Source organism: Lepisosteus platostomus, chromosome 9 (assembly GCF_059453375.1).
Source record: "Lepisosteus platostomus isolate fLepPlt1 chromosome 9, fLepPlt1.hap1, whole genome shotgun sequence".
Lineage (NCBI taxonomy): Eukaryota > Metazoa > Chordata > Actinopteri > Semionotiformes > Lepisosteidae > Lepisosteus > Lepisosteus platostomus.
This window is the reverse complement of record NC_142619.1, coordinates 40,978,259-41,004,186: the sequence shown is the minus strand read 5'-3', so window position 1 is coordinate 41,004,186 and position 25,928 is coordinate 40,978,259. Positions and strand designations below refer to the sequence as shown.

Here is a 25,928-nt window from a genome sequence, read left to right as displayed (position 1 = left end):
GTTATCGCCGAGGCATTATGTTTGTAATTTTACTAAAATAAATCAAAAATAATTAAAAATGAAAACATTGAATTCTGCAGATTGAAGAATACTATGTTGATGCAATGTAAATGACTCTAATCTGCCTACATGTTACATATTCCTAAACTTTCTAGGCATAAGAATGTTCAGGTTAGGTCTTATCAGTGAAATAAAATTGAAAAATAAAAGTATACACTACGGCATAAAGGTAATCAAAACAGAGCCATTATATTTCCCCTTAGGCACTGGTTTTTATATACCTTTTAAAAGCAGGAAATGCATGAAGAAAATATTACCTTTAATTCAAATTTATGAGTGGGTGATTGCTTTAACATGGGATCTGATTTTTAATAAGATGGTATACTAAGATGGTATAAGTTGCTTTCAAAGCAAATGAAAAAGTCATTTTGCCATATCAATTAAGAAAGTCAAATTATTTTTCAGTAGGACTAGTGAATATGTGCATCGCCACTGAGCACTGCGCTGAGACAAAGGTCTTAGAAAGCATATCCAATACAATAGTGTATATGATGTTAATTCTGAAGTTCTGGTTTAAACTTCAGGTACTAACCCATTGTCAGCCTAGGAGTATCTGTTTTAGACATAAAACAATACTGATATTGGGATTTTAATGTAAATTTTTCGAGTCCTTATTTGAAGAAAACAAAATCAAGATTTAGCTGATCATGACTTTTATTTAATTTAGACTTCATTTTTATAAGAAATTAACTTCATGTTTTAATTTATTGAAATATGTCTCTTGGCTAATTTTGTTTAATAAAATTAGGCATCCACTCATCTCCAGATACTTGGCCACAGTTTTGATGATGTAAGTTCCATAGCATAAATTATTTATCTTGTTTTTGTTAACAGTAATTGGTGACTTCTTTGTATTAGGCTCCTAAGCAAAAACCTGTATGTATTATTTAAGCTTCATCAGCAAAAGCGTTGCTATGAATTACAAAATGAATTGCGCTTTAATCAGTTTTTTTTAAACAAAGTGTGTTTAAAGACACTAGTCTACAAGTACTACTTTGTCAAAATTATACACTTTGAGCACAGGTTTATAAATGACAAAAACAGTTCATGTTCATGAGGCAAGGTACGTATGCGCACACACTCCAACACACACACACCAACCACAGCACCCAGCAAAAATCTACATGAACGTGAAAAGAACCTGTAAACTCCATGCAGGATGTGTAAATCCAGATTCAACACAAGCACCTAAGAGCCGTGAGGTTGCAGTGCAAACACCACTGGGCTGCCCAAGGTCACATCCAAAGTTTAGCTGAAAACATTTTTATCCAGTTCTAATTAAATCTAAGATAAGTACTGCCTGTCACCTGTACCCAACAGATACTACCATGCATAAATAGTGACTTTCAAAAGAGTTGTATGCTTAAGTATTTTCATGAAAACAAAACTCATTAATGCAAAACCTCTTAAAAAGTCAAGACAAGTATGCAGTATCTATATACAACTCCATTCATGTAATTCTTTAGTGTAATAAATGTGCATCTGTAAGGTAAGAGCACGATGCACTGCATTAGAGCTCTTATAAAGGATAAATGTTATTGTTCAGGGAACTGCTTTCATAATTACATTGATATGTCCTTTGCAAACAGCCATTCTGGATTATGTTATGATGTCCATAATTCTGTAATTTGTTGGTGTTTATTAATTTGGCTTATTAAATAGACAATATAACATTCTTGTTTGATGAAGGAATTTGTCATTCTTCACCTACATAGACAAGCTCACTTTTTCATGAAAAAAGTAAGTGTTGCCATTGACATTATAAAATTAAATATAAATTTTGTTTTTAATAAATTAGGATACTCTATAACAAACCATTGCTGGTGCTTTGTTGTACTATGGAATTCACACTGGAATTGTATTATTGTAAATCCAGGAAAATTGTAACTTATTATGAATTATGTTTTCTTTTAATTCTTTTTATGGCAAAGCATTTTTTGACAGAACCAATGTTTCCATGTATTAATTATGCACATTCACTCAACCAAAGATGTTTCTGTAATATATTCTGTTATAAAAAAACAGTTTATTTTGTAACATAAAAAACAGCTTCTTCAAAATGACAGAACTTTACTATAAAATAGGAATTACTGTAAATGCAAAGGGAATGTGTATATTACTAATCATTCTAACTCATTCCATCATTGTATTTTGACACTAACATTCTCACTACAGAGAATGGAGCACCCCCTTTGTTATCTTCTAACATCTAAATAAAAAAAATGTTTTATACTGTGTGATAATAATCTGTTATGGGCTGAGTTTTCTGTAAGGACTTCAATACATCTCCATACAGATACCTGTGTATAGAACATACAGAAATCTAGAGAATTAGCTAAGAAAACAACACCATTTGTGCTGTGTTGGGGTCATTGTGTTCTGCATTGTAATCTTAAAACAGGCATGTAGTTGTTCACCTTGATAATGATGTTTCTTACTAAAAATAATTAGAAAAAATGATATTTAAAGCTACTCTACATTGTTATAAATATCTGCCAATACATTTCTCTCTGGAAAATTTTTAGGAGTTTTTTAGTTCTATTTTTAGATCTGAGGTAGGAAAATAAATGAAGATGTAAGATCATTTCTGATTAGGTCTGATCCTGAGGGATTTTCTATATTTTAAAATTGAAACATCATCAAAATCTCATCAGAAGCATGTACGGAAGTGTTTTTTATTATTCTTTTATTTCTTTTTTAGAATTATGTCTTTTTAATTTTTAAGAATTGTATTTTTTAATTTTGTCTTCCTGAAAAAAACAAACCTTTTAACAGTTTGGTAGTTCATGATATTAAAATGTAACTATTTTATGCTAATTTTCAGGATACCTCAGCTTATATCAGAAGCATCAGTTATTTTGACTTCTAAATGTTTGGAAGTTAACTATGTCTTGCTAATCAAATAATGCAAGAGCAAAACTGCAAATCCATACGACCTGAAAAAAACCCAAAACCAAATGTAGTAAAGTTTATAACTATTTTAGGTGTATTGTAAGGTATATATATTTTAATACGGAAATAAATCTTATTATGGTAGCTTGTTTTAAAAAATCTAATATATGACTTGTGTAAAGAAATGGTACAGGATAAGGCATATTTTTGGTAAGACCAAATTTTGTGTAATCTACATTTTACACTTAATTTAGATTTTGCAGGGCTCTGCTACAGAGTTGACCAAATTTTACTCATTATCAGTTGTAAATGCTTGGCATGGTTCTCACTGTGAAGATATGTACAATACAATGATTACTGAATTCACTTTCAGGCATTGGGTCTTTATTATTCATGTGCTCTTTTGCAGCTAAAGTGGTAGGTTTGATCTTTAATATCAAAAGTAATAGATTAACTTCAATAGAAAGAAAAATCACGATTTGCTCTTCTAAAACATTTAAATGTTTATATTTACATTATGTCCGCACTTCAGTCATGACTTACAGGTATTTATGAATTAAATGTGCTCTACCCTGAACTACTGAGAAAACAACTAAACTACATGACATAAACTATATGATATTATAGGTTTACTATAAATTATGGATACTAAAGTATGTGAGCCCAGGTATAAAAAATGTGTATTTTGTTGTGTTTATTTTTGTAATTTAAAAATCGGATGTTAAAGATTATATCTTATCTCTAAGTAACAGTGACAGCTACTAATAATTATCCAAAGTTTATGAATTATTAAAAATAAAAGGAAGGATTTCACTTATGTTTTGAATTAAAAGAGAATCAATCCACTACATCATAAGAAATGACTTAATGTAGGATTTCTTTTAGGTGTTCTTAAAAACTTTAACATTTTTCATAGCACTCTGTTTCTAAAGATGAGGAAGTCAATGTAAAAACATTCATTAATCTGAACCTGTTTGTATGTATTTGGTTGTGTCAAAATAGAGAGGGCTTAAAATAAAAAAGAACATATTGTAAGAAAAGCTAAAACCGATAGGAGGCCTTTCAGTCCATAGATGCTCATGCTGTTACAACTTTCTAATTGATCCCATTGGGTGGCTGGCACAACAGGGCACATTAAGATGAAGGTTTCATAGAATCACAAAATTTAGGACAGCTGGTATTATGTGCAAAGAGGAAGTGTTCATAATATTAATGCTCGGGACTCTTTTTTCAAAGTTGTCTGCATTGGCTTCAAACAGCACATACAGTGTGGTTATAAAGTCTTGCAGTCACCATGGGTATACAAAAGGCAGTGGACGGAAGATTAATCTCTGTTTACTAAAAAGAGTATCTCACTTGAGTTATTCTTTTCAAATGTAATTGCAAGATTCTAAACAACCATGTATATTTGAAGCACATACAGGTTTGTGTTTGCTGTTTGGGAGTCAAATTAAATCCAAATGCAACACATGGACATCACCTTCAGGAAACGAAGTTCTAAGTATAACATTTTTAGATTTTTTTTGGAAGACATATATTCTAAAAATTCTTTTTATGTGCTGGTTTTTGTTCTTAATTCATTCAGGATATGGATGATTCTGGAAAGCACTATCTGCCCAGTCGACATATAACTTCTTCTTGTAACAAAACTGGAACATAAAATTAAAATCAGAATGAAAAAAGGAATTAGCAAAAATGCTACTCATTTAGTTTTGCAATTACAATGTGTAAAAAAATGGCACGTAGACACATGTAAAATGATTTGTAGATCACATTGAATGTGATCATTTATATAATACTGATAAAAGAAAAATGAAATTGACAACTTCTCCAAAAATATTTAAATATTTAAAATAATTATATTAACCATATCTTCAGTGCCTGCAATAGAGCAACAGCACATTAGTAATAATAATGAACTGGAATAATAATGAACAGGAAGAAGATGTATATGTAGTCTACAGCCCCATAATATTCCCTTTCAAGTGGGAATTGCAATAGTCAGAACTTTTGGGTATTTCAAATTAAATAATCATAGCATCACATATATCAGACATCTTATAAAGCACAGTGTATTGTTATTTAAAAGGTACTTTGTAAGATAAAACATAGTAGTTATATTCAGGAACACTGTGAAAATGGATTGCTAGTTCTTTGCTGAGTTTCTAGCAAGATATAATCAGCATTGATAATAGTTAATGGGAAAGTTACCAACTGTAGAAGACAATGAAAAAGAAACAATTTCTCTTGTTCCATAAGTGCCATTGACAGTAACACCAGCTCTCATACTATGGTTTTGTGACACTCTGACTTTTAATCTATTGTACTGTTTTAATGGTGAAGCTTTTATTGTAACATCATAATTTAGGCATGTGGCATGTCTAGAAAAATCATCTACATTTTGTCTTAGGAGGGTAGTATTTGTTTGTTTGTTTGTTTGTTTGTTTGTTTGTTTGTTTGTTTGTTTGTTTAAAGGACCTGACAACTGATGGGAAAATGATACCCAATGGCATATATGACATACATCATATTCTATATGATGGAGGGTGGCCTTTGATACATCTATAATATATTACATTTATAGTATATAGTACGTTTAGAATTGCTATTTTATATTCAACATTAGAACTGCTGATTACAATTCATCTCAAATATCCATAACACTCCTCCATTAATCTAGGCGAAATGAAGACTCTCAAGTTTTGAAATGTATCATCAGGTTAGTCACTCTTTTTCTCCTAATGAACCTGAAAGGAGGACTGAGTAGTCCATGGTTAACACATGTGGCTCCCACAGGTACCATCTTGTCCTAGAAGTTCCCTGTTCTCTGCATCAATCATGCACACTAGACAATCACACACAGTAACTGGCACAGAACTGATTAAAATGTGCAGACTTGAAGAACTCATCATACCTGTACATTTTATGTTTAGCTTTCTTTTACATGAGGCACCTGCCCATTAGTACCGTTACTTTAATTTTTGTAAACAAAAATATACTACAAGAATTTCAGTTTTAATATGTCATTAATGTACAGTACTGTACATCTAACACTAAGGAAACCTGGCTAAAATATATTTTGAGTAGGTAGCTGCATCAGCATGGTAGGCTGCAAAGAACCAAGTAAAGGTTCATTCCATGCTGAAAAGAGAATAGAAGAAACACAATGTTTTAGCTGTGGAGCCTTCTTCAGGTGTGTGAAGACATACCTGACATACCTGAAGAAGGCTCCACAGCTGAAACATTGTGTTTCTTCTCTTCTCTTTTCAGCATGGAATAAACCTTTACTTATTCCTAAAATACATTTTGGATGAACAATTAGACTCAATGAAGCACAAATATAACAAAACATTCAAATGCTTTAAAAAGTATATAATATAATTTTTTATATCAACGCACCATTAACCTTCGGTCAATATACCCTTCATCAATGAAAATGAAAAATGGAAAAAATAACATTCATAATTAGAGCAGTAACTCAAAGTTCTAACTCTGTCTTGTGAATATTCATCTATTGTATTTAAAAATAAACCTTTTTATATTCTTTTTTATATATTTCTATTTTAATATCATTTCAAAATTTTACTTTGCAGTATATTTATTTTGTGATTACTCCATATTGTACAGTAAATATGAAATAATTTACATTGCTTTTAAAATGAGAAAAAATATAAATAACCTTAGACAAAACGTCAGAACTGTTACAGAAATTCTTTAGAATTGCTAATCATTCAAAACATTATCACTTTTCAATGGTAAAATATTTTTGCAAAATTATCTCAGTTTATTTAAAAAACACAGACCATCTGAAACTGAACCCATTAGCAACATCCATATTTTCTATAATGTCACTACTTAAATATATTTGTTATTTGCTCATAGTGTTATTCTTGATACAGATATGCTATTTTTGATTATTAACTCAGAAATAGCTTAGTGATGAATAGCTCAGAGTCTACCCCAGTGGGGTTGACTAATGACACTGTCACCATTGTGTCCTGGTCCTTGTCATCAGCCAAGCTTGTTCGCTTCTCAGGTTCATTTCATTTCATCAGTGTTGCTGCCTCACAGCCCAGTAAGGTCAGCCATTACCTTTCTGTAAAAACAAGCTTTGAATTCATTACAAACATTTCTGATTACAGTCACATCCATTTAATTTATTCTATGGTTAGGATAGTAAAATATAGTAATGCAATTCTTTTTTTTTAAAAAAAAAAGAAGAGGATCTAGTATTCAAGGAAGGGAATAGCATTTAGATTTTTTCATGTCTCGTGTTCTAAAATGTCTGGGTTTTGGGCAATAGCCGATGCATTTGTCGTATAATAGGAACCTTGTTTGATTTATATTCAGACAAGGATCCAATAATTTAGAATAAAGAGATTAAATAGGTATTAAATAACAAAGTTTTCAGATATTGCTATTGCATGCCGTTACAATTTGTACCCAAATTACTGAATTTACCTCCTATGCCTGACCCTAAAACGACCAAAATCATACCTGTAATTTCAGGCACTATGACGTGATGGAATTCCCTTTCAAAACTTAAACAAACATGGCGGAACGCTTTGCGAACCCGACTGACAGAGAAAAACATCTACTTGTCAAGAGCAGACTTGAAAAAAACAACAAAACAGCAAACCAATATGGGCCTTAACAACATTAAAAAGGTACAGATGAATCTATTTCAAGTCAAACTAACCTGCATGTTGAATGGTTGAGTTTGCATTTGTTGAAGATAGAGATTGATACCATATCTGCCATTCGAATTTTCTTTACTGTGAAATAGTTCTGCATGTGGAAAGAATAACATAAAAATGGTTATGACTTAATTTAAACTTTCCCAACGTTTGTAACTAACTATATTGTTTAAGATAAAAAATACACTTCTAAAGTCAATGTTAACTTTATGACATTTAATGACATTTTTTACTAACACATCTGAAGTGTAATGCTTAGTGTAATAGAGATGCACAATAGTCCTATTAAGTATGAATCATTTTCATTTTATTTTAATGTTAATTTTTTTCTACATCCACAGACATGTCCTCTGATTACTTAGTCTTTTAAGATCCTATTGCACTGCTCATAAGAGGAGGGATGTTAATATATTTTTCATGGCTAAATTTTACTATGGGCCTGCTTAGTCTGGCCTCCCTAAATTCCCTCCTTAATTTAATGGGTGAAGTAATTTCTCACTTCTCCACCCGATCTGCTGTGGTGGGGCTCCTGCTACAAGGTACCTCTTGTTTGTCATCCACGTGAGTCCTGCACCACAGTGGTGGTTTGGGTGGATCCTCCGGCTATTTTTTGATGTGCTTTGGAATGGAATGAGATAAAAAGGCCCATGAAAAGGCAAGCAGTTTATAATTCTAGTTGTAATTGAATACTATTAGTTGTCTCATAGTCTTCTCAATCTTCAGACAGTCCCCCTACACTTAATGGGTTCGTTTAATAAAACATTAAAAAGCACATGAAATAATGTTGCAATAAATTGATATTTTTGAGTCTGTGCCTTTATGATTTTAGTCTGCCTCAGGCAAAACTATTTCTTTACTGATTCAGGATATTAAAGGATTCATATTCTACATACTGTATACAAATAAAATGCACTTTGATCCAGTTTTAAAGAAATGTCAATATTGCAAGTAATTTTGTCAATTATAGAAAACTGCTTATTTGATGGATTCCTGCCAAAGTCAATATTTGATTTACAAAAATAATACTTAGCAACTTATATTAATATAATGCAGTAAAATGCATAAATTCACACACAAATTTATGTATATAATTTGTAATATACAGAATTTAAAGTAAATAATTTTCAAGCAAGAATTCCACTAGTTTCTAATCAATATGCATCACATTGATCTTCATGCAAGTTTTTCACTATAAATTAACAGTACTCTTCAGACTAGGATTACAAAACTACCAGTTATGTTTAGTTGTAATGTTTCAGTAGAGTACAGTATAAAAACACAAACTTCATACAACCTATTAAGAACTCAAATAATGTTAATGCATAATGGCTGGAGGTGCTTGTATCATAATGATACATAACTCTGATAGAAAACTATCGTCATACTATCCAACATGACTGTAAAAGAAACTATAATTATGAGTATTATTTCAGTGCCTTAATCTGAAGAAAGTGTTTGCATTCTAAAAAAAGGAAAACACAAAGTTTCATTATATTTTGGAGGACTTTATACATATAGTTTCCTTGGAATTGCCACCGTCGTACACTGAAGAATCCAAATTGAACTTCAGTCTTTCTAGGTTTGTGTTACATACAAACAGTAAAAATACCTAGCCCTTCTACTGAATTCATCTTGAATTTAAATTACATTTACTGTTCTCACAGTAGTCAATAAATCTCAGTTTCCATTCTGCCTGTACAAACTGTACACACAAGCACATAAAAAGACAAAGTATAAACTATTGTTATTATGTCTTATGTTTTGTGTTTGTTTTAATTTTTTCTAATTATGCATGCTTACATGACTTATGTGTGAATTACTTCCACAATACCAAAATGCAGAATTCAGATAGGTTATGAAATAATTGCTTGGATTGGCATTCTTTTGAGGGAAATGGTTTTAGATAATAATAAACCAGCAGGAGTAAGTAGCTCACTTTGCCTTAGGAGTACTTCACTTAATTTGCATTTTAATTCCACTGAGATATGTCTAAGATGTCTTGCTACGCATTGCCATTTTTTTATTTGTACTAATTCAAACATAACTACTATATCGCTAGAGGGCACTGTAGATCAAATTATTTCATACAATAAGAAGCATGAAATTTTAGAGTAGTAGCGTTTGTAATGTACTTGATAGCCCTAAACAGATACATTTGTGTTTAATAAGGATTTTAACATGGTTTTTAACCTCAGTAATCCAGGTTCATCTGAAGCTGTTCTAAAGTGGAAGCATGTTATTTCAATTTTATTGGAATTTATATAAGACATGTTTGTCTGATCCTTGTTCTTTCAACCTCTTTTTTTTTAATTACAGACTACAGTATTAAAACTGTGATTCATCAGTCTGAGAAATACCCATAAATACTAATTAGCAAACAGTATTTAGAAAAAAGATTTGGGAGATACCATAAGTTTACAGCAGGTATTACAATATTCAGTCACTTTCACTGATTTATCTTTTGTAATTAAAGTGCTATGAAAAAAATTATTGTATATTATTATTCAGAATAATTGTAATTTTCATACAATGGTAAATTCAATGTACTAGATGTAGCATAATGTTTACTTTTCAAAGGAACATTTCATCATGTTTAAATTAAGGAGTGGGTAAGATACTGTTTGTTTCTTTTATTTGATGTTGTATTGAATATTTACTGCTTACACTCAAAATAACAATTACTGTAATGCGAAATGTTTACTTATGTGTTCTTATTGATTCACAGGTCTCCTGACAAATGTAGCAACAGAGAATCCTCAGAGGAGCGGTTTAGACTCTGTGTGAGCTACTTACCTTAGTCAAGTTTCACTGCTGTGGATCATCTGTTGTATCATCAGCTCAACTGTCTCTCTACATTGTATAGGACAACTTAATTCCTTATACCATGAGCTTAAGTCTGTTCAACACCACACTGGAGTACGGGATTGAAGAATATAGATATCAGAGATATGACTGAGCAACACTACAGTCCATTGTGAAATCTACACTGGATTTAATTCTGCTATTGGATTTTATGTTGCCCATAACCGATGCAGAAGAAGCTGGTTTTCAAAGGAATGAACCTGGGGTTCCCGTGGACTAAACAAAAGAGCAAGGGAGAGATACTCTTAAGAACAGTATCTGGACAGAACTTATTTTGTCACTCTCACAGCATTTTTGCCAACCAAAGAACAACAACAATAATAAAACTGAAGTGGACAAGGTTAACAGGTGTGAATAGCAAAGGTCCATGGAATGTTACAAAATTAGCTTTCACACCACAAACTCAAGTCCCTAATGTTTTGTGGAGCAACTGTTCTGAATTGACCAGCTCTAATGGAGCACAGCAACAAGATGGCAGTTAATGCCTTGTGACATTAAATATGTGGTTTAAAAGGAGCACCTTTAAATCTTTGCTGACTTTTATTCTTGGACTTAACACATTGCTGTTTCAAAATTATAGAACAACTACACATGCGCACACATGTGTATATATGTGTGTATAAATACACATATATATAATTATTGTGTGTACTTTCCAATTGCATTTTTTTCAATCTCTGCATATGGACAATTTGCAATAAGCATGGATGGTGACAGTAATAGAACAAATCATTTATTATTGAAGGAAAACATAGTAAAGAGTAACAGTTTGGGAAAATTCATTAAATGTATTTTGAAAAGCCTAAAGCTATATATTTAACAGTTTTATATGTTGTATCTTTGTAGAAAACCTTATTTAACACAAATAATGTGGTCACTATGCCAGTCATATAAAGTGGATTCAAGAAAAGCTATCATTTTGCTTTTTTTTCCATTTGATTGTTGAATTATATTTTTTTACCCATTGGAATATTTTGAATTTAAAACATGTCCAGTAAGAACACTGTAGAAATGAAAATCAACAATAATAGTCTTTATACCCCATTGATATTAATATATTGAACTACTGTACTGTTTAAAGGCTTATTTGTCCTATTGTACTGTATAATAGCGTGGGGGACATTACTCATTGTTTCTTTTGACTTTTTGTTGTGTTGCACAGCACAGACCTCAGAGTGATGATACTTGACTGGATAAATGAAAAAAATAGAAAATTTACATAAAGCTACTTTTTTATTCTGAAAATATTTTAAGAAAGAAATAAATACATGAAAAAAATATTATTTTCTAAACTGAGATCTTCAGTCTCAAGAAAGAAAAAAGGAACATAAACAGTTGAAAAATAATCACCGTGGATTTTGTAAGGTTATTATTTTATGTTAATACTTTCTGTGGCTTTCTTTATTATTTGTATTCCACAATATACACTATAATGAAATAAAATATCCAATGAGTAGAATCAGTATCACAACCAAGGTAATTTATTTTTTAGGGTAATTTTAGGGCATATTTTTTCAAATCAATTGTGGCATTTCCAAATTGTATAACACTGCAACTTTTGCATTAAAGGAACAAAATTATTTTAGATTTAAAATGAATAGGCAAGAACATATTTACTTAAACAATATTTTAACTGAAATTAATTAAATGACATCATAAATTAAGGATTTGAGATTCTATGAAAGGGATACATTTATAGCGTTAGTTGAAGTGCTAATGACAAAATGAATTACTTTTCACTGGAAAGAAAACCTTGGAGAGCACTCATAAAATACATTTACTGTAGGTTTATACTGTTTCATTATAGTAATACTTATAGTGATTGGGTTTACATGCTTCATAGACACATTTCATTGGTCTTCTCAAATTCCAATTTGCAAACAATTTACATTGCAAACAATAAAAGCTTTTAACTAAAGTGGTTTATTAAAATGTCACAGGACTCCAACATAGTGTTCTCACAACTAATACATCTATTATTTTTAATCAATACATGTAAATCACTGCTTTTACTTAGAATGTTATAGATATTCTTTGGTTTGGACACATTTCACCCTATTTTTTTTACTTAAAGCAAACAATGTGATGAAACTAGGAACTGGGTTTAGCTGAACAGAGTAGAACCTGACCTATCTCTTTGTTTTAGAACCAGATCCAGTTGCTCCCTATACCCCCTACTGCCAGCTTTTCATGGTAAAATTACTCATTTCAGCCCAAACCCCCTTAGCAGGAATGCTGCACTTTCTAAGACAGCACATGCTTTTCAGATGACCAGAAATAACTTCCTACACATTATGTTGTTACCACTGTTACCACCGTTAAGTGTCCCACTCAACTATATTTTCAACTTTTGCACACATCGTTCCCATTGTCGACTGGTGTATTTCTAAATTCACAAAAAAAAGAAGATGAATCAAAAGAAATGAGTCTACAAAAAAAGTAATTACCTATGGCTGACACTACAAAGTGTCCATAACAGAATTGCACTACACACATAAGGATGTTTTAAGTAGCTGGTTCTGATCACTCATAGGGTGATCTTTATGATGAAAATCTGGTCAGTTTCTCTGAGGTAAGAATTTACCAGGGCTAAATTCAATTTTGTTTTCATTGAAGTATTTACATTTTTTTTCTTAATAAACATTTTGGTGTTGACTGGTGGTTGAAAATGATATTTTCTCTATGTGAAAAGTTGTTTGTGGAAAAGGTAAGAGTGTAAAAGTTAGTACTTCTTTATGTGGAGACCAAAGATCGATTTAGTCATGCAGTGAACAAGAAATTTCTAACTTAAATTGATTATGTTTTTGTAATGAGTCAGGATACAGTTACAGCTTTCATATACTGTATACAGGTAGAGACTTGCACACTGACATACATTTATATGTATCTAAGAACCTATAATGGAATATCTTTGAAGCACAGTATTAAATGGATAATTGAAATCTCAGAGATGTTTCCATTGTCTTTTTCAGTAATTACAAATATAAACAAGTAGCCTAGATAAAGCTACTAAAGCTCATCAGTGTTTAACTCTCCTTAAAATCATTCCATTATTGTCTTATCTTACACTTGGTCAATGTTAAAACATTTAAAGGTGTGCTCTACTGTCTTTGTGGAGCAAAGCCTTTATTATAACCTTGTTTAGCATTCATTTACATTCCTTTTGGGTACCTTTGTGCTTCAATACTGGAGCTTCCAGGTGAGAGAAAGAATAAAATAATAATGAGATAAAAATTAAGACATGGCTAAACTACACTGATGAGCTGCAAATAAGGTAAACCTGGTCTTAGTTGCTAAATGTCTTCACTGCTTGTTTATTGGTGGGGCTACAGAAAAAGGTAATGGAATCAACTTTTATATTAAGTTTTATAAATGCCAACAGCAGTAAGTACACAAGTCTTCTTGCATAATTTCAGAAACATTTTCATATATAGCCACAATGCTGATTAGTTTTACAGAGCTTTATAGTTCACTTTCTTATGTTTCCTTCTGGAAACTTCCTGTAATAGTGAATGAGTAGGATGAGAAAGTGATCTCTGTAAATAATCTATAATCGTAAGAGGGCTGTAATTGCAATAGTGATGATGTTTGGTGGCATGGTAAAAGACACCATTTAACATTGATTTAAATTTAAAATTAGTAATGCCAAACAATATTTAAAACTCTCTACAAATATATTGCCTGCCGAGCACCCTTGTGCTACTTTTCCTGCCCCCCTACATCCCATCTTCACCCTGGCCTGGCAGCGTATACGGTGTACAGTCAGTATAGAAAGTCTGTACGTTTTGTGGCCTAAAAGCCTGAAATAGACACACATTAAATTCCAATTTACCTTTATTACACATTGTAACACAATCTCCAAGTGAAAATCAAATGCTCAAACATGAAAAGTAATTGCAAATGTTCCACATTGATAGACAATGCATGTGCTTTACTTAGCGCCTTGTCCAGATGCTCCCATGTGTGTTCTGTTGGGCTTGTATGTGGTTGTTTGATGCCTTTTTTCATTTCCACATTGTCAAATGGCAGTGTGGCAAGTGGAACCATCAAAATGAAGCACACGAATGTGACAATATAAGGCACTGAGATAAAACAGTAGTAGTAGGTGGTTTATTGGAACACAGACATAACCTCCAGCAAAATAGCCATCAACAAACACAAGTTCAGTTTTCCCACTATGCCAAACAGCAGCCTACACCATGACACTGACACCACCATGTGTTATTATTCTCTGCAAAACGGACTGGACCCATAAATTAATTCACTGTTATGTAATTAAGTCAATTGATTCATTAAGATATTCTAAATCTTTAACCAGGAATCCTTATGATAAAGTATACTTGCACAATAAAGTAAAATATGTACTGTACATGTATTTTATATACAGTACATACAGTAACTGAGTCCAACAACAATATTTTAATTATACACTAATACATATACAATGCTACTTAAACCATATTTAGCAATACATGTTTTTAAGACATTATAACATTTAAGTGTCAATGGGTTTTCATAATATAATGCTGTAAAATGCTAGGTGGATAAATCTGTTATTTTTTCATTTTGATACAAAAAAGGTATAATAACCTACTCAGTTTATTAGAAGTATGGCTACTATTGTGTGTAATATGAAATATAGCAAAGACCCAGTCATCCCTTAGCATCATTAAAACACTTTTACTCAATTTTAGATGTTAAGACAAGTTCCCCATTATTAGTGAGTGGTGCTAAAATAATGCAACCATTGAATATTAATCTGAAATATTTTTTAACACCTACCTTCCAGTTTTAATTAAATTCATTCAGAAATACTTTATCCTCAGGAGGGCAATTTAAAGCAATTTATTATAAGAGATTTCAAACAATTCCAAAATATTTACGAAGCTGGTATTATTTTTGAATTGATGTTTACCCCACCTACTGTAGGAGCTAATCAGATCCCTTGACTTAATATAAGTGATATTGAATAATATAAGAAACATTGCTACTTTTATGCCTTAAGGTGAAAATTCCAAAGCACATGGTTTGTCTAACTACTAACCAGTACTATAGCTGTATTACTAAGTTACAACTCAACTAGGCCAAATAGTGTGTTATTATTTCTTTTCTTCTTCATATTATGAAACTGGAATATTTTTGTTGCTCTTATTCTTTGGTAATACACATAGATGTACAGTATGAATCAAGTATATCAAGTATGGTACGTACATACCTATACCTCTGCAGTTCCTTTTCAAAAGTCAGTTTCGCTAAATTGGACAGACATTTACTGGTGTTGTATGTGTGTGTGTTTTTATGCAATTTAAAATTCAAAAAGATTATTAACTTTCCCATCATTGACATTGAAAACAGTAGTCAGAATTATGAATAAAACACTTGTCAGCATCAAAAAAGCAAGTGTGTAAATCAGGTCATCAGTTTTACACAGGTCAGAGACATGGTTTCCTTGGAGCTGATATGAATTGTACATAATTTAATTGAACAAGTTTCAAGCTTGAAGTTGACTACTGTCAAAACATTTGGGTACAATGTTCCCAGAGACTCCATCTGAAATATTCTTTGTATTAGACAAACTGACACTTCCCTACTCTTTCAAATCTTATTGTCAGATGTTCACAGATGTTGTCAGTGAACTCAAAGAAACAATGCTAAGAGGTGGTTTAGTCTTGGGAACTTTCTTCTCATATTCTTTTATGTCTAGGTTTGTTTACACTCAGCCACAACCCATTTTCTAAAATTGATGTTTGTCAGTTTCTGAGAAATCTGCTGAAATATGGCAGCAGTGTTCTACATCTTGTTCCCTGATCTTATCATATCTCAGAAGCTAAGCAGGTTTGCACCAGAACTGAATTGGGGGAATTCTAAGAAAAAACGTATTGCTGCTGTAAGCACTTTAGTGTTGTTGGGCCAGTGACTGGTACTTCTCTCTGTAAACAAGGATTTCCAAGATAATACCCCATTATAGTAACAAGTGATACTGTGCCATAAAAGCTGTTGTCTTGACAGTGCAACAATGACATTTTAAATCAATGTCCTCACTGTTTGAAAATTAAGGATTCTAAGACTGTGAAAGAGCAGGAGTGTTAAGATCCTTTCTAATTCAACTGGTGAAGTACTGTTTCCTTTCTCCACCTGATTAGCTGTATAGAGAGCTGCAAGCACATAGTGGCTGGACATATCACCAAGGTCACTGCCACAGCTGCAAAAGGCTTGATAATCTGGTTATTCATGGTTGCATTTTCTTCAGGAAAATATTTATACAGATTGGCACTGATGGAAGTCAGGTGGTTTTAATTGGCTCCACAACCCAAAGCAATTCAATTCTGTTTCCTTGATAGTGTTATTTAACAATTGGAATGGGATGATTGTATCCATTCCAATCTTTATTTTTCAGAGAGCTAGCTTCTGTTAAATTGCAAAATGTTGTTGTTTTGGTCACACACAGTACTTTCTGCTCCTTGTAATGAGACACTAAGAGAATTCAGTTTGTCAGACATGTCAGCTAGATAGGCCAAAAGCACAAGCCAGTGGGGATCAACAGTGTCTCTGCCCTGCTAAAATTTGAATCTAACAGAAAAACTCAAATTTTCTTTCTCAGTTCATGAACACTTTGCATCACTTTCTCTGTGGACAAACAGTTGTCCTCTGTGTAACAACAGAGCATTATGCTCTACTCCTATGGCTGCACAAATAAGAGCAGAGACATGCTTTTGTGCACGTTTTTTAATAAGATTCACATTTTTAGTAGCAGAACTTAGAACCACAGAATGTTCCTGAACCATGTTTCTAGTTGCAAGGGCTTCACAGTGTATAATAAGTCCATAATAGATGTAGAGCAGTTTCAAGCACTTTTTAAACTGGCTCTCTCTAAAGGGCTTCCTTAATGTTAGATTAATGCAGATTCCAACACAGGTATCCACCTTTACCATTGGGACATTAAAAAGTCATTTAAAATGTTAAATTACAAGAATATTTCCCCTGAACTCAGTCATGTTTGGCAGTGTCGAGCACATACAAGACAGAGTATGTGATAGGGTTACTTCTAGGTTACATCTGCATACTTCCACTGGACCATCCTAATCCTATGAGTTGCACTCTGGGGAGCTCTTACATCTCTTACTGTATCCAAGCTCATGTTCTGTAACTGACTGGCACTCTTCAAACCTCTGATGCTCCCAGAAGGGCATGGAATGGATCTCCCACCCACCTGCCCAGTGTAACTCTACTGACCCAGACATGAAGCGCTCCTGCTACTGGGGGATCTCCTATAATCTTGGACCACCTGCAGTGATACTTACTGGTACACTGGAAACCTCTGACCACCTTTCCAACTCCAGAACAAACTCCGCGTCACCTATCAGTGTGCACACTAGTCCAGGCTGAGGCTGGGGTATCAGAGCACTTGCTTGGTCTCCAATGGGCTTTTTAATATGCTGCCCTAATATGATGTTGTCCCTTGACCACACAGCTTACTCTCTATCTAATGCACCAGGTGGTAAACCTAGCTTCACACACCACCATCCCCATAACAATATGTACCTTAAGCTGAGATCCCCAAGATCCAGATAAGAGTAGGGCGTCCAGAACCTGAATCAGGCATCCTGCACTGAGTCCTCTGCCTGATGCTCCTGTTCTAGACCATTATCCAGATGTCTCTTGGCATGTCTGAAAGCCATTATCTATTTTTCTCTACAGAAGAAATCCATCTCTACAACAACTGGAGTTCTTATAGGTGGAAAATCTGCATCAATGTTTCTCCCCTGCCAAGGGTGGTGACGCCAGGAGAAATGGAGCTTGAAAGAGACATGGGAAGGACACGTACTCCAAAGCTCCACCAGTGGTCCGTCCACTCTCTCACCCTCTCCTCCATTGGAGCTGTATGTCTTCATCTCACAGCAACCACCTGCATCTAAATCAGGACATCACAGGGAAATACATTCAGTGTGTTCAGAAGAAGAGTATCACATCATAACATTACATATTATGAAAGAAGCATTAAGTTTGTATCTTTTGTTAATTGTAAGGTATGCAATGCAGGTATTCCATACACAGATGGTTTACCAGTGACCATTTTATTTTATTATTTTTTAAAATAGTTTTTAATGCTTATGAGTGTGTACAATTTTTAATAGGTGTTGTTTCTTTGTCTCAGAAGAATGACAGTAAACCTTTTTAATAGTATACACAAGGTTGAACTCGTTTAAGGGCTGGTAAAGAAATCATGATTGTGTCCAAAATAAGAAAAAAAAATATTATTGGGAAATTTCTTTAAATTACAAAAAAATACATACCTTTATATGCACTTCTAAAAACAATGGCATTCCAAATTCCAAAATACATTTAATGTTTTCATTGAACTTCTGTTTTTTTTTTTCATTAAAACCAACATGCTTTTAATTAATTACGCATGTATGCTAGATATGTTTTAGGTTTTGTTTCTTTGTCACAGAAAGTCGGGAATGACACAAAATAACTGGATGACCTCTTTGGATCAATTAGTTGTTTAAACAAATTACCTAGGTTTGAATACCCTTCTCTTGTTTGTAACTATTCTTATGTTTTATAATATATATACTGTATACAGTATATTTAAGCATGCATGCAATTTCTTTGACCCTGTAAAACCAGTATACAGACATTTCTTTTAAATCTACAGGTTTGAAGTTTATGGAATACAGTAATGTAACCATACACTATAGAAATCAATGTTTGAAGACAGAATCATTGGCTTAATACTAGTACAGTAATAGGTAAAGCTATATTAATTTCGTGAACAGGGTAACATTCAGTTATCAATGGTTTAATGCTGCAAATCAAAGTTGTTTACAATATAAATCTAGTGTAAAATCCATACAGACATTTGAAGAGATCAATATCTCATGTTTTTCACAGTTGCTAATCTTAGGAAAACTAACACAGCAAAAAGACAGCTAATATTAGCAACCAATGACATGCTTTTTTCATGTATCCAATGTTATACAAGGTCATTGTATATTATAAGAATAAAAACACAAACAACTTCATGAACAACTGACAATCAACTAAAGAAATATACATAGTTACTCAAAATAAAAATAATCTAAAATATACAAAGCTAGAAGAACAATACTTGTGCATTAAAAATCCAGTAATTGCTTTCAAGGCCTGTATTTCAAATGTTCTGGATAATGCCATTGCACAAGCACATCATCACGAACAGATTTTGTAATGGTTTATAGAATAGCAGGAATGTTATTTCAACTGAAGGTAAACACAGATGTATATGCAGTTTTTTTTTAAGAGGCTTGTTTAACAAAACAAAATCCAGTACCACAACCTTGTTGATATCAGTGCGACTTCTATTTCCAGCCTTAAGCCCAAGACCACCTTCTAACCGTTGTGAATTTCACTATGGTATAAGTATGGCTTCCTAACCCAGGACATTTCAATACCTTTGGAGATCCTAGGGGATTACATTTACTTAACTATCACTATGATGAAGTCCGTTACAGTTTCCTCTTCTAAATGATCCACATCACAGCACATTCTTTCCCTTTAATTTTCCCAGACATATAAAAATATATATTTGGCGTTTGGAATATGTTAATTGAATTGTCTTCACTTGGTTTCCTACTGTACTCTGCATAAGTTATAAAATGTTTCAGCATAATTTTAATGCTTATTACATCAATAAACCACACAAGATTTAGGAATGGCTTCCCCTGAGAAATAACATTGAATGCTACTAGTTGTGCAGTGGTGCACGGTGCAGATTTTTCCAGGCTTCTCAAGGGAGCACTGTTGTTTAGAACCTAAGAAAGCTTGCAAATGAGAGGAGGCCATCATGCTAGTCGGGTTTGTAGTAGGTTGATTACAGGAACTCATCTAGTCATTTCTTGAAAGAAGTGATGGTATCATTTTCAATAACATGGCTGGATAGCTTATTTCAGACTTCACCCATCTCTTTGTGCAAAGTAGTGCATTCTGATCTCCATTAAACACTGAGAAATGTGTATATTTTTATTTTTCAGGCAAATGTGAATATTTTAATGAAAATTCAAACGTGCAAACTAAACACTATAATGAGTGAAAGAATTTAATTCTCCCTCCTTTTGCTATGAAGGATCTAAATTAAACCAGGTGCACAACATTACTTTGACAAGTTACACCATTGAATGGCCTCTGAGCACAATAATAGTTCACATGATTTCAGAAAATATATCAACAACATTAGAAAGGTTAGAAATGAAAGAAGGCCATTTAGCTCGTTTTTGTTATGTACTAAAAGTTAATTGATCCAAGTATCTTATCCAGGTGTTTCATGAAAGAAGTCACCATGTCAGCTTTCAATACCGTGGCAGGTATCCTGTTCCATGCTATTGTCTTTGCAAGGTTTGGGAATGAAATAATCAATACTGAGTTTGAATCCATTCACAAGCAGCAATTCACAAACAACTTAACTTCACTGATATATTCATCTCCACACATTACATTTTTTTTCTGAACATGCAGTTTTTTTTAATATTGTCTAGTATGTGAAGGAGTTAATTTTGAACAATTTGTGCTTGACTTCATGAAAAGTTGCAGGATTGCAGTTGTACACAGATATTGTGAAGCTGAAGGTTAAATCATTTATAAAAGGTGATTACCAGTCTCCACAGAATCTCACGCAGTGCACCAGTGCAAAGATGGAGCCCCGGCCTGAAATCTCTGCACTTTCAAGGAAAGGGGATATTTGTCTTTGTCATCTGGCCTTTCAGGTTCATTTAGCATCTTTAAGAAACTGCATATATTAAATCTTTTTATTAATTGCTGCTTTTCACAATACAAACAGATGACATATGTAACAAGACTGGCTTTATTTATTTTTTTATTCCTTAAATTAAAATAATGATTCAAATTACCCCTATTTATTCAATCTACTTTAAATTTGGTAACTTTTAATACATTAGTTAGTACATCCCACTTGATGTTTAGTTGTTTTTAGAAATTCTGATCAAGGCTATACTTTTTTTGTTGTCTCTCCCATGCCTTCATATCTTTGTAAACTGGAAACACTTCATGTTAAAAATCAAATGAAAAGGATTATATTAGAACAAATAATGGATTTCAAATACCAACTGTTGCAAACTTTATAGAACACTGTTTATTATATTATAATTATATTTTTCCAAAGTTTGATAGAATTATACTGTAATTCTATAGATCATATATATAGATACAGTACTTTTCATTGGTAATGCAAACATTGGTGCACAAGAAATCCTGACAAAGGAAGGCAAAACTGCTGTGAAGTAATTTAGATAATATGAGACAAAGTATTACATATTTTAAAGAAAGTATATACTGCATATGTTTATTGTATGAAAAATTATCCTCTTAGTCTTTGTTGTTCTTAGTTGTTGGCATTGGATCACTGCTGAACACTTCAGGATGCAGACGTAACAATAGTATGTATTAAAACTTGGCTAACCATATTTTAAGACTAAATCTTTATATTTTCAGCACACAAATGAACTTGTGTGCACACATTTTAGTAAAGAAAAGCACAAAATGAAGTACATTTTAAAAAAGCTGGATGTTGAGACTTGTCGCCTTGCTTGACAAGGTGCTCCAAGCCCTGGACTCAGAGGTCAGCATGCCGTGTTAAAGCCTATGACCTCAGGCTACAACTGAGCCCAGTGATAGGTGGGCTTTCGGGCGTCCATCTTCCAAAGCTGAGCCTGGAACTGCGGAGAAACCGTGCTTAAATAAGACAAAGGGGATGAGACACGGGTGAAAGTACTAAACTAAGAACAATACAGAAAGAGTCAGTACTAAGTTGTACTTTTCAGTACAAAGATTGTAGCATGACTATTAGATTAATGTCTCTTAATGCCAAATGTGGGTGTTTAAACATAAAAAAAAATAAAGAAAAATAAAAATGACATGCAGTAAATATCTACATTATGCCACTACTTTCTTTAATTAAAATATTTTAATGTTTATATTATACTACCTTGGAATAGATTTAAGTCTATAGGCATGTACTGTATATGTTGTTTTTAAAACAAATTAAGCAAAAGGTGCACTTCAACACTATCATGTGCTATTTTCAAATTATTGCTTCAGTGGACATTCAGCATTACTATAAAATGTTTGATACCACCTCTGAACACAGTACATGTTTATGGACCTTCATTTGCAGGGAACCTTTTTACAATGGCAAAAAAGGATCTTACAATCAAATTAGGTTATGGGCCTATTTTATTCACAGCTAACTCCATCTTACTGTCTCTTTGGAGATAACAAACAGTTTCAAGTCAGGGCAAATGAAGAGGGTTGGGCATAGTTCAGTTCAGTTTCAGTTCAGTTTATTTTCATATGCACAAGTGCAATTAAATGCTTATTTGCATGTATGCTCCAATGCAAAGACATTAAAAGATCACCAAAAACAAAAACACAGATAAGCAGTAGCAACAACAACAAGTTAAATAACATACAACTTAAAAAAAAACATCAGTGTGAGCCAGTGGTAGGAGTTCAGTAATCTAACAACTTCTATGAAGAAACTTTCCCTGAATCTGGAAGTTCATGCCAGAGGGCCAGCACCCTTACCATGTAGACATGTCCCTGCTACAGAAACAGAAGTAAAGGATACCAACACTAGAATGGTGATGGAAGTGAAATGGACAAGGTAACTGGACTTAAGATGAGCATGGATGAAAGCCAGAAAGAAGTCTCCAACCCAATTGTGGATTTTCTGTCCCAAGAATTGTTTTACATATTGGAAGCTGGAATGTAAGGACCCTCTACCAGACAGGGAAATTATGGCCTAGTAGCACTTCAGGGATAAAGATGGTCAGGTAGTGGGAAAAGGAAATTTGATTCAGGAGAGACAATCATCTATTCTGGTAGGTATGATGACAACCACCAAGCAGGCATGGCACCCATGGGCATATTTAAATAATATTTAAGATCATATTTAAATAGAAAAAAATAAGTAAAAAACTATTGTATGCAAGATTCAGCTCCAAATTCTCAAAGTGTTCAGTGGTAATATGCTACGCATTTATTGAAGATGCAGAAGAGGAAAACGACAGCTTCTGTGACAGTTTATAATGCATCATGGAAGGCAAAACATGCTAGGATGTCACTCTAGCACTTGGAGACTTCAGTGTCAGAGTGAGAAGTGAAAATCATGAGCAGACAAGGCCTAGGAACTATCAATGGTAATTTTGTTAAGGAAAAAGGTTAGTGATGGGTCAACATTGTTCATGCAAAAATATATTCATAAGGTGACATGGAGATTGCCAGATTGTAGAACTGTTAGCTATATAGACCATGTACTTAGAAACTTGAAGTGGTGCAGCTCATTACAAGATGTCAGGGTCAAATGCGGAACGGCAGTTTTCACAGTCTTCTCATAACTAGACTGAAGTTGAAACTGAGAGAGGTCAGAAAAGGCACTGCAAGGAAGCAGTGTTTTTATGTGGACAAACTAAAAGTGATGCAGGAACAAGGTCAGTATTTTACAGGAAGAGGTAGAGATTATGATCCAGAGCTTCGACAGAGCCATGGAAGAGGCAGGGAAAGAGGCGTTGGGCTACAGACAGAAGGATAAGGAAGAATGGATCAGCAATGAAACTTGGATGAAGACTGAGGAGGGAAAGAACTTGAAGCAGCAATAACTGGCCAACAAAAGACCTCAGCTGAAGGAGTGGGTCACTCAGGAATATTCAGCAAAGGACAAGAAGATCAAGAAATCAGCACAATGAGACAAAAGGAGCTTCATTGATGCTCTAGTGGCAGAAGCAGAAGAAGCTCATCTGAAGAATGCAAACCAGGTCTTCACCATGCTCCATGCAGTGTAGAAATCTATGAAAGCAGGGCTAAAATCTAATTGCTGGGTCTTCAGAAGTAACATACTCTGTGTTTGCTCTTGCTGGGACATGTTTTAGGAATGTCCCCTACTTTCTCATTACAAATAGCACTACATTGGACACCACATGTAAAAGGAAAAAGAGGCAGAGCCTCTTGGATGCATGCACATTGTAGTGGGAACTCAAGTTCAAGAAATTAACCTCTGAAACAGCACCAAAAACAGAAGTAGATGGACAGAAGTGGAGGCTTCTTGCATGTACCTCATGGTCAGTTGTGGCACAACTGAACCTGAGAGATTCACAGGAGCATCTTCTGTTGTGTTTCTCTGTTGGTGAAGTGGTATTCATTTTGAAGGTTTATGAATCTTAATTATAGACAAAAAATGAGTATTTCCAGCACAGAATATGAGCTATAAAGTAGGGCTTAACAATGGTGTATCTTGTTATTAAAAGGACAATTTCTGATAGATTTCTTGTAGCAGGGAAACAAAGTGATTAAAAAATTAAATGTATTACATTCTAAGTTTGGTTAGTAACAGTTATAAATACTGCTACTGTATATGTAGTTATGCATCTATCTATAAAACACCATAAGAATCCATTATACTTATTGGGTATTATTGGGCATTAATTAAATTCTGAATTCTGAATAATATGATATTTTTTAAAACTTGTGTGAAATAATAGCATGTTCTGTTGACAGGTTTAATATGTGCCTTAAGCTTTTAAATATCCATGAGTTAAAATCAACAATTAAACTAATACTTCAGGTTTATTTAATAACTCAATGTATTTCAAATACAATACCTGTATAAATGTTGAATCACAAACAAAAAATACTTTTATCTCATCAAATAAAATCTGTTCCAAATTACTGTATAAAGAAAAGATCTTAAAGCATTTTATAAAGGTGGCATTCTGAATACAGGGAGGTAGGGAAGTTGAATGAAATATACCTTAGTATTTTATTCATGTCTCTCCATAAACATTACACTTACACTTATCATAGTTAACTTTATAAAACTGACAGAGACTGACCAAATCTACTAAAATGTTGCAAATGCCTAGATCAGAGTGGTACCCCACTTTAATTTAGTCTTCAAGCTTTACTGAACCAAGCTGTAGAAGACATTGACAATATGTGCCAACAATAAGACCTATCTGGGACTTTGCATAAACAACTATGGATAATGATCCTCCATTTAGAGTAGTTTTATGCCTCTTTTACTTTTACACAGACACTCTGTATAGCAGAGAATTCCTGAATGTAAGCCAAAAGGGAAACTCAAGACTTCAGAGTAAAAGCACAGATTGCTCTAGATGTTGCCAGGAGCTTTTTTATTGAGCAAACCTGTGATACAGTGTTTTTCAACTTTGACAACCTCCCTTCCTACCACTGCAATAATAATAAAAAATCTCACTCAAGTTCATAATCATGTCTTGATATGTGGAATTTAGTTTTAGAATTCTAATGAAGCTCAGCAGCTGGGAGACAAGCAGCTCATCTGAAGATTAAATGAGAAAAATTACCACCTTTGCCAGTTCCTTTAAAAACTCATTTACATTCTGTCAG

The 25,928-nt window shown here is 33.3% G+C and overlaps 1 protein-coding gene across 4 annotated transcripts in view; it reads left to right on the top strand.

Annotated features, from left to right (window-relative positions):
- The window catches only part of LOC148655004 (chemokine-like protein TAFA-5), a 190,259-nt gene extending 176,801 nt beyond the window's left edge, over positions 1 to 13,458 (top strand). For 2 of the 4 annotated variants that reach the window (XR_015941169.1, XR_015941171.1), the window contains exons 4-5: positions 7,462 to 7,619; positions 10,375 to 13,458. Coding sequence is in view for 1 of the 4 variants with exons in the window: in XM_088645036.1 (XP_088501162.1) it covers positions 10,375 to 10,383 (9 nt within the window). In the remaining 3 variants the exon portion in view is untranslated. Of the gene's footprint in view, positions 1 to 7,461; positions 7,620 to 9,965; positions 10,093 to 10,374 lie in introns of those variants that run through there. The other 2 variants (XR_015941170.1, XM_088645036.1) reach the window with 2 other exon arrangements.
- The last annotated feature ends 12,470 nt before the right edge of the window (positions 13,459 to 25,928 follow it).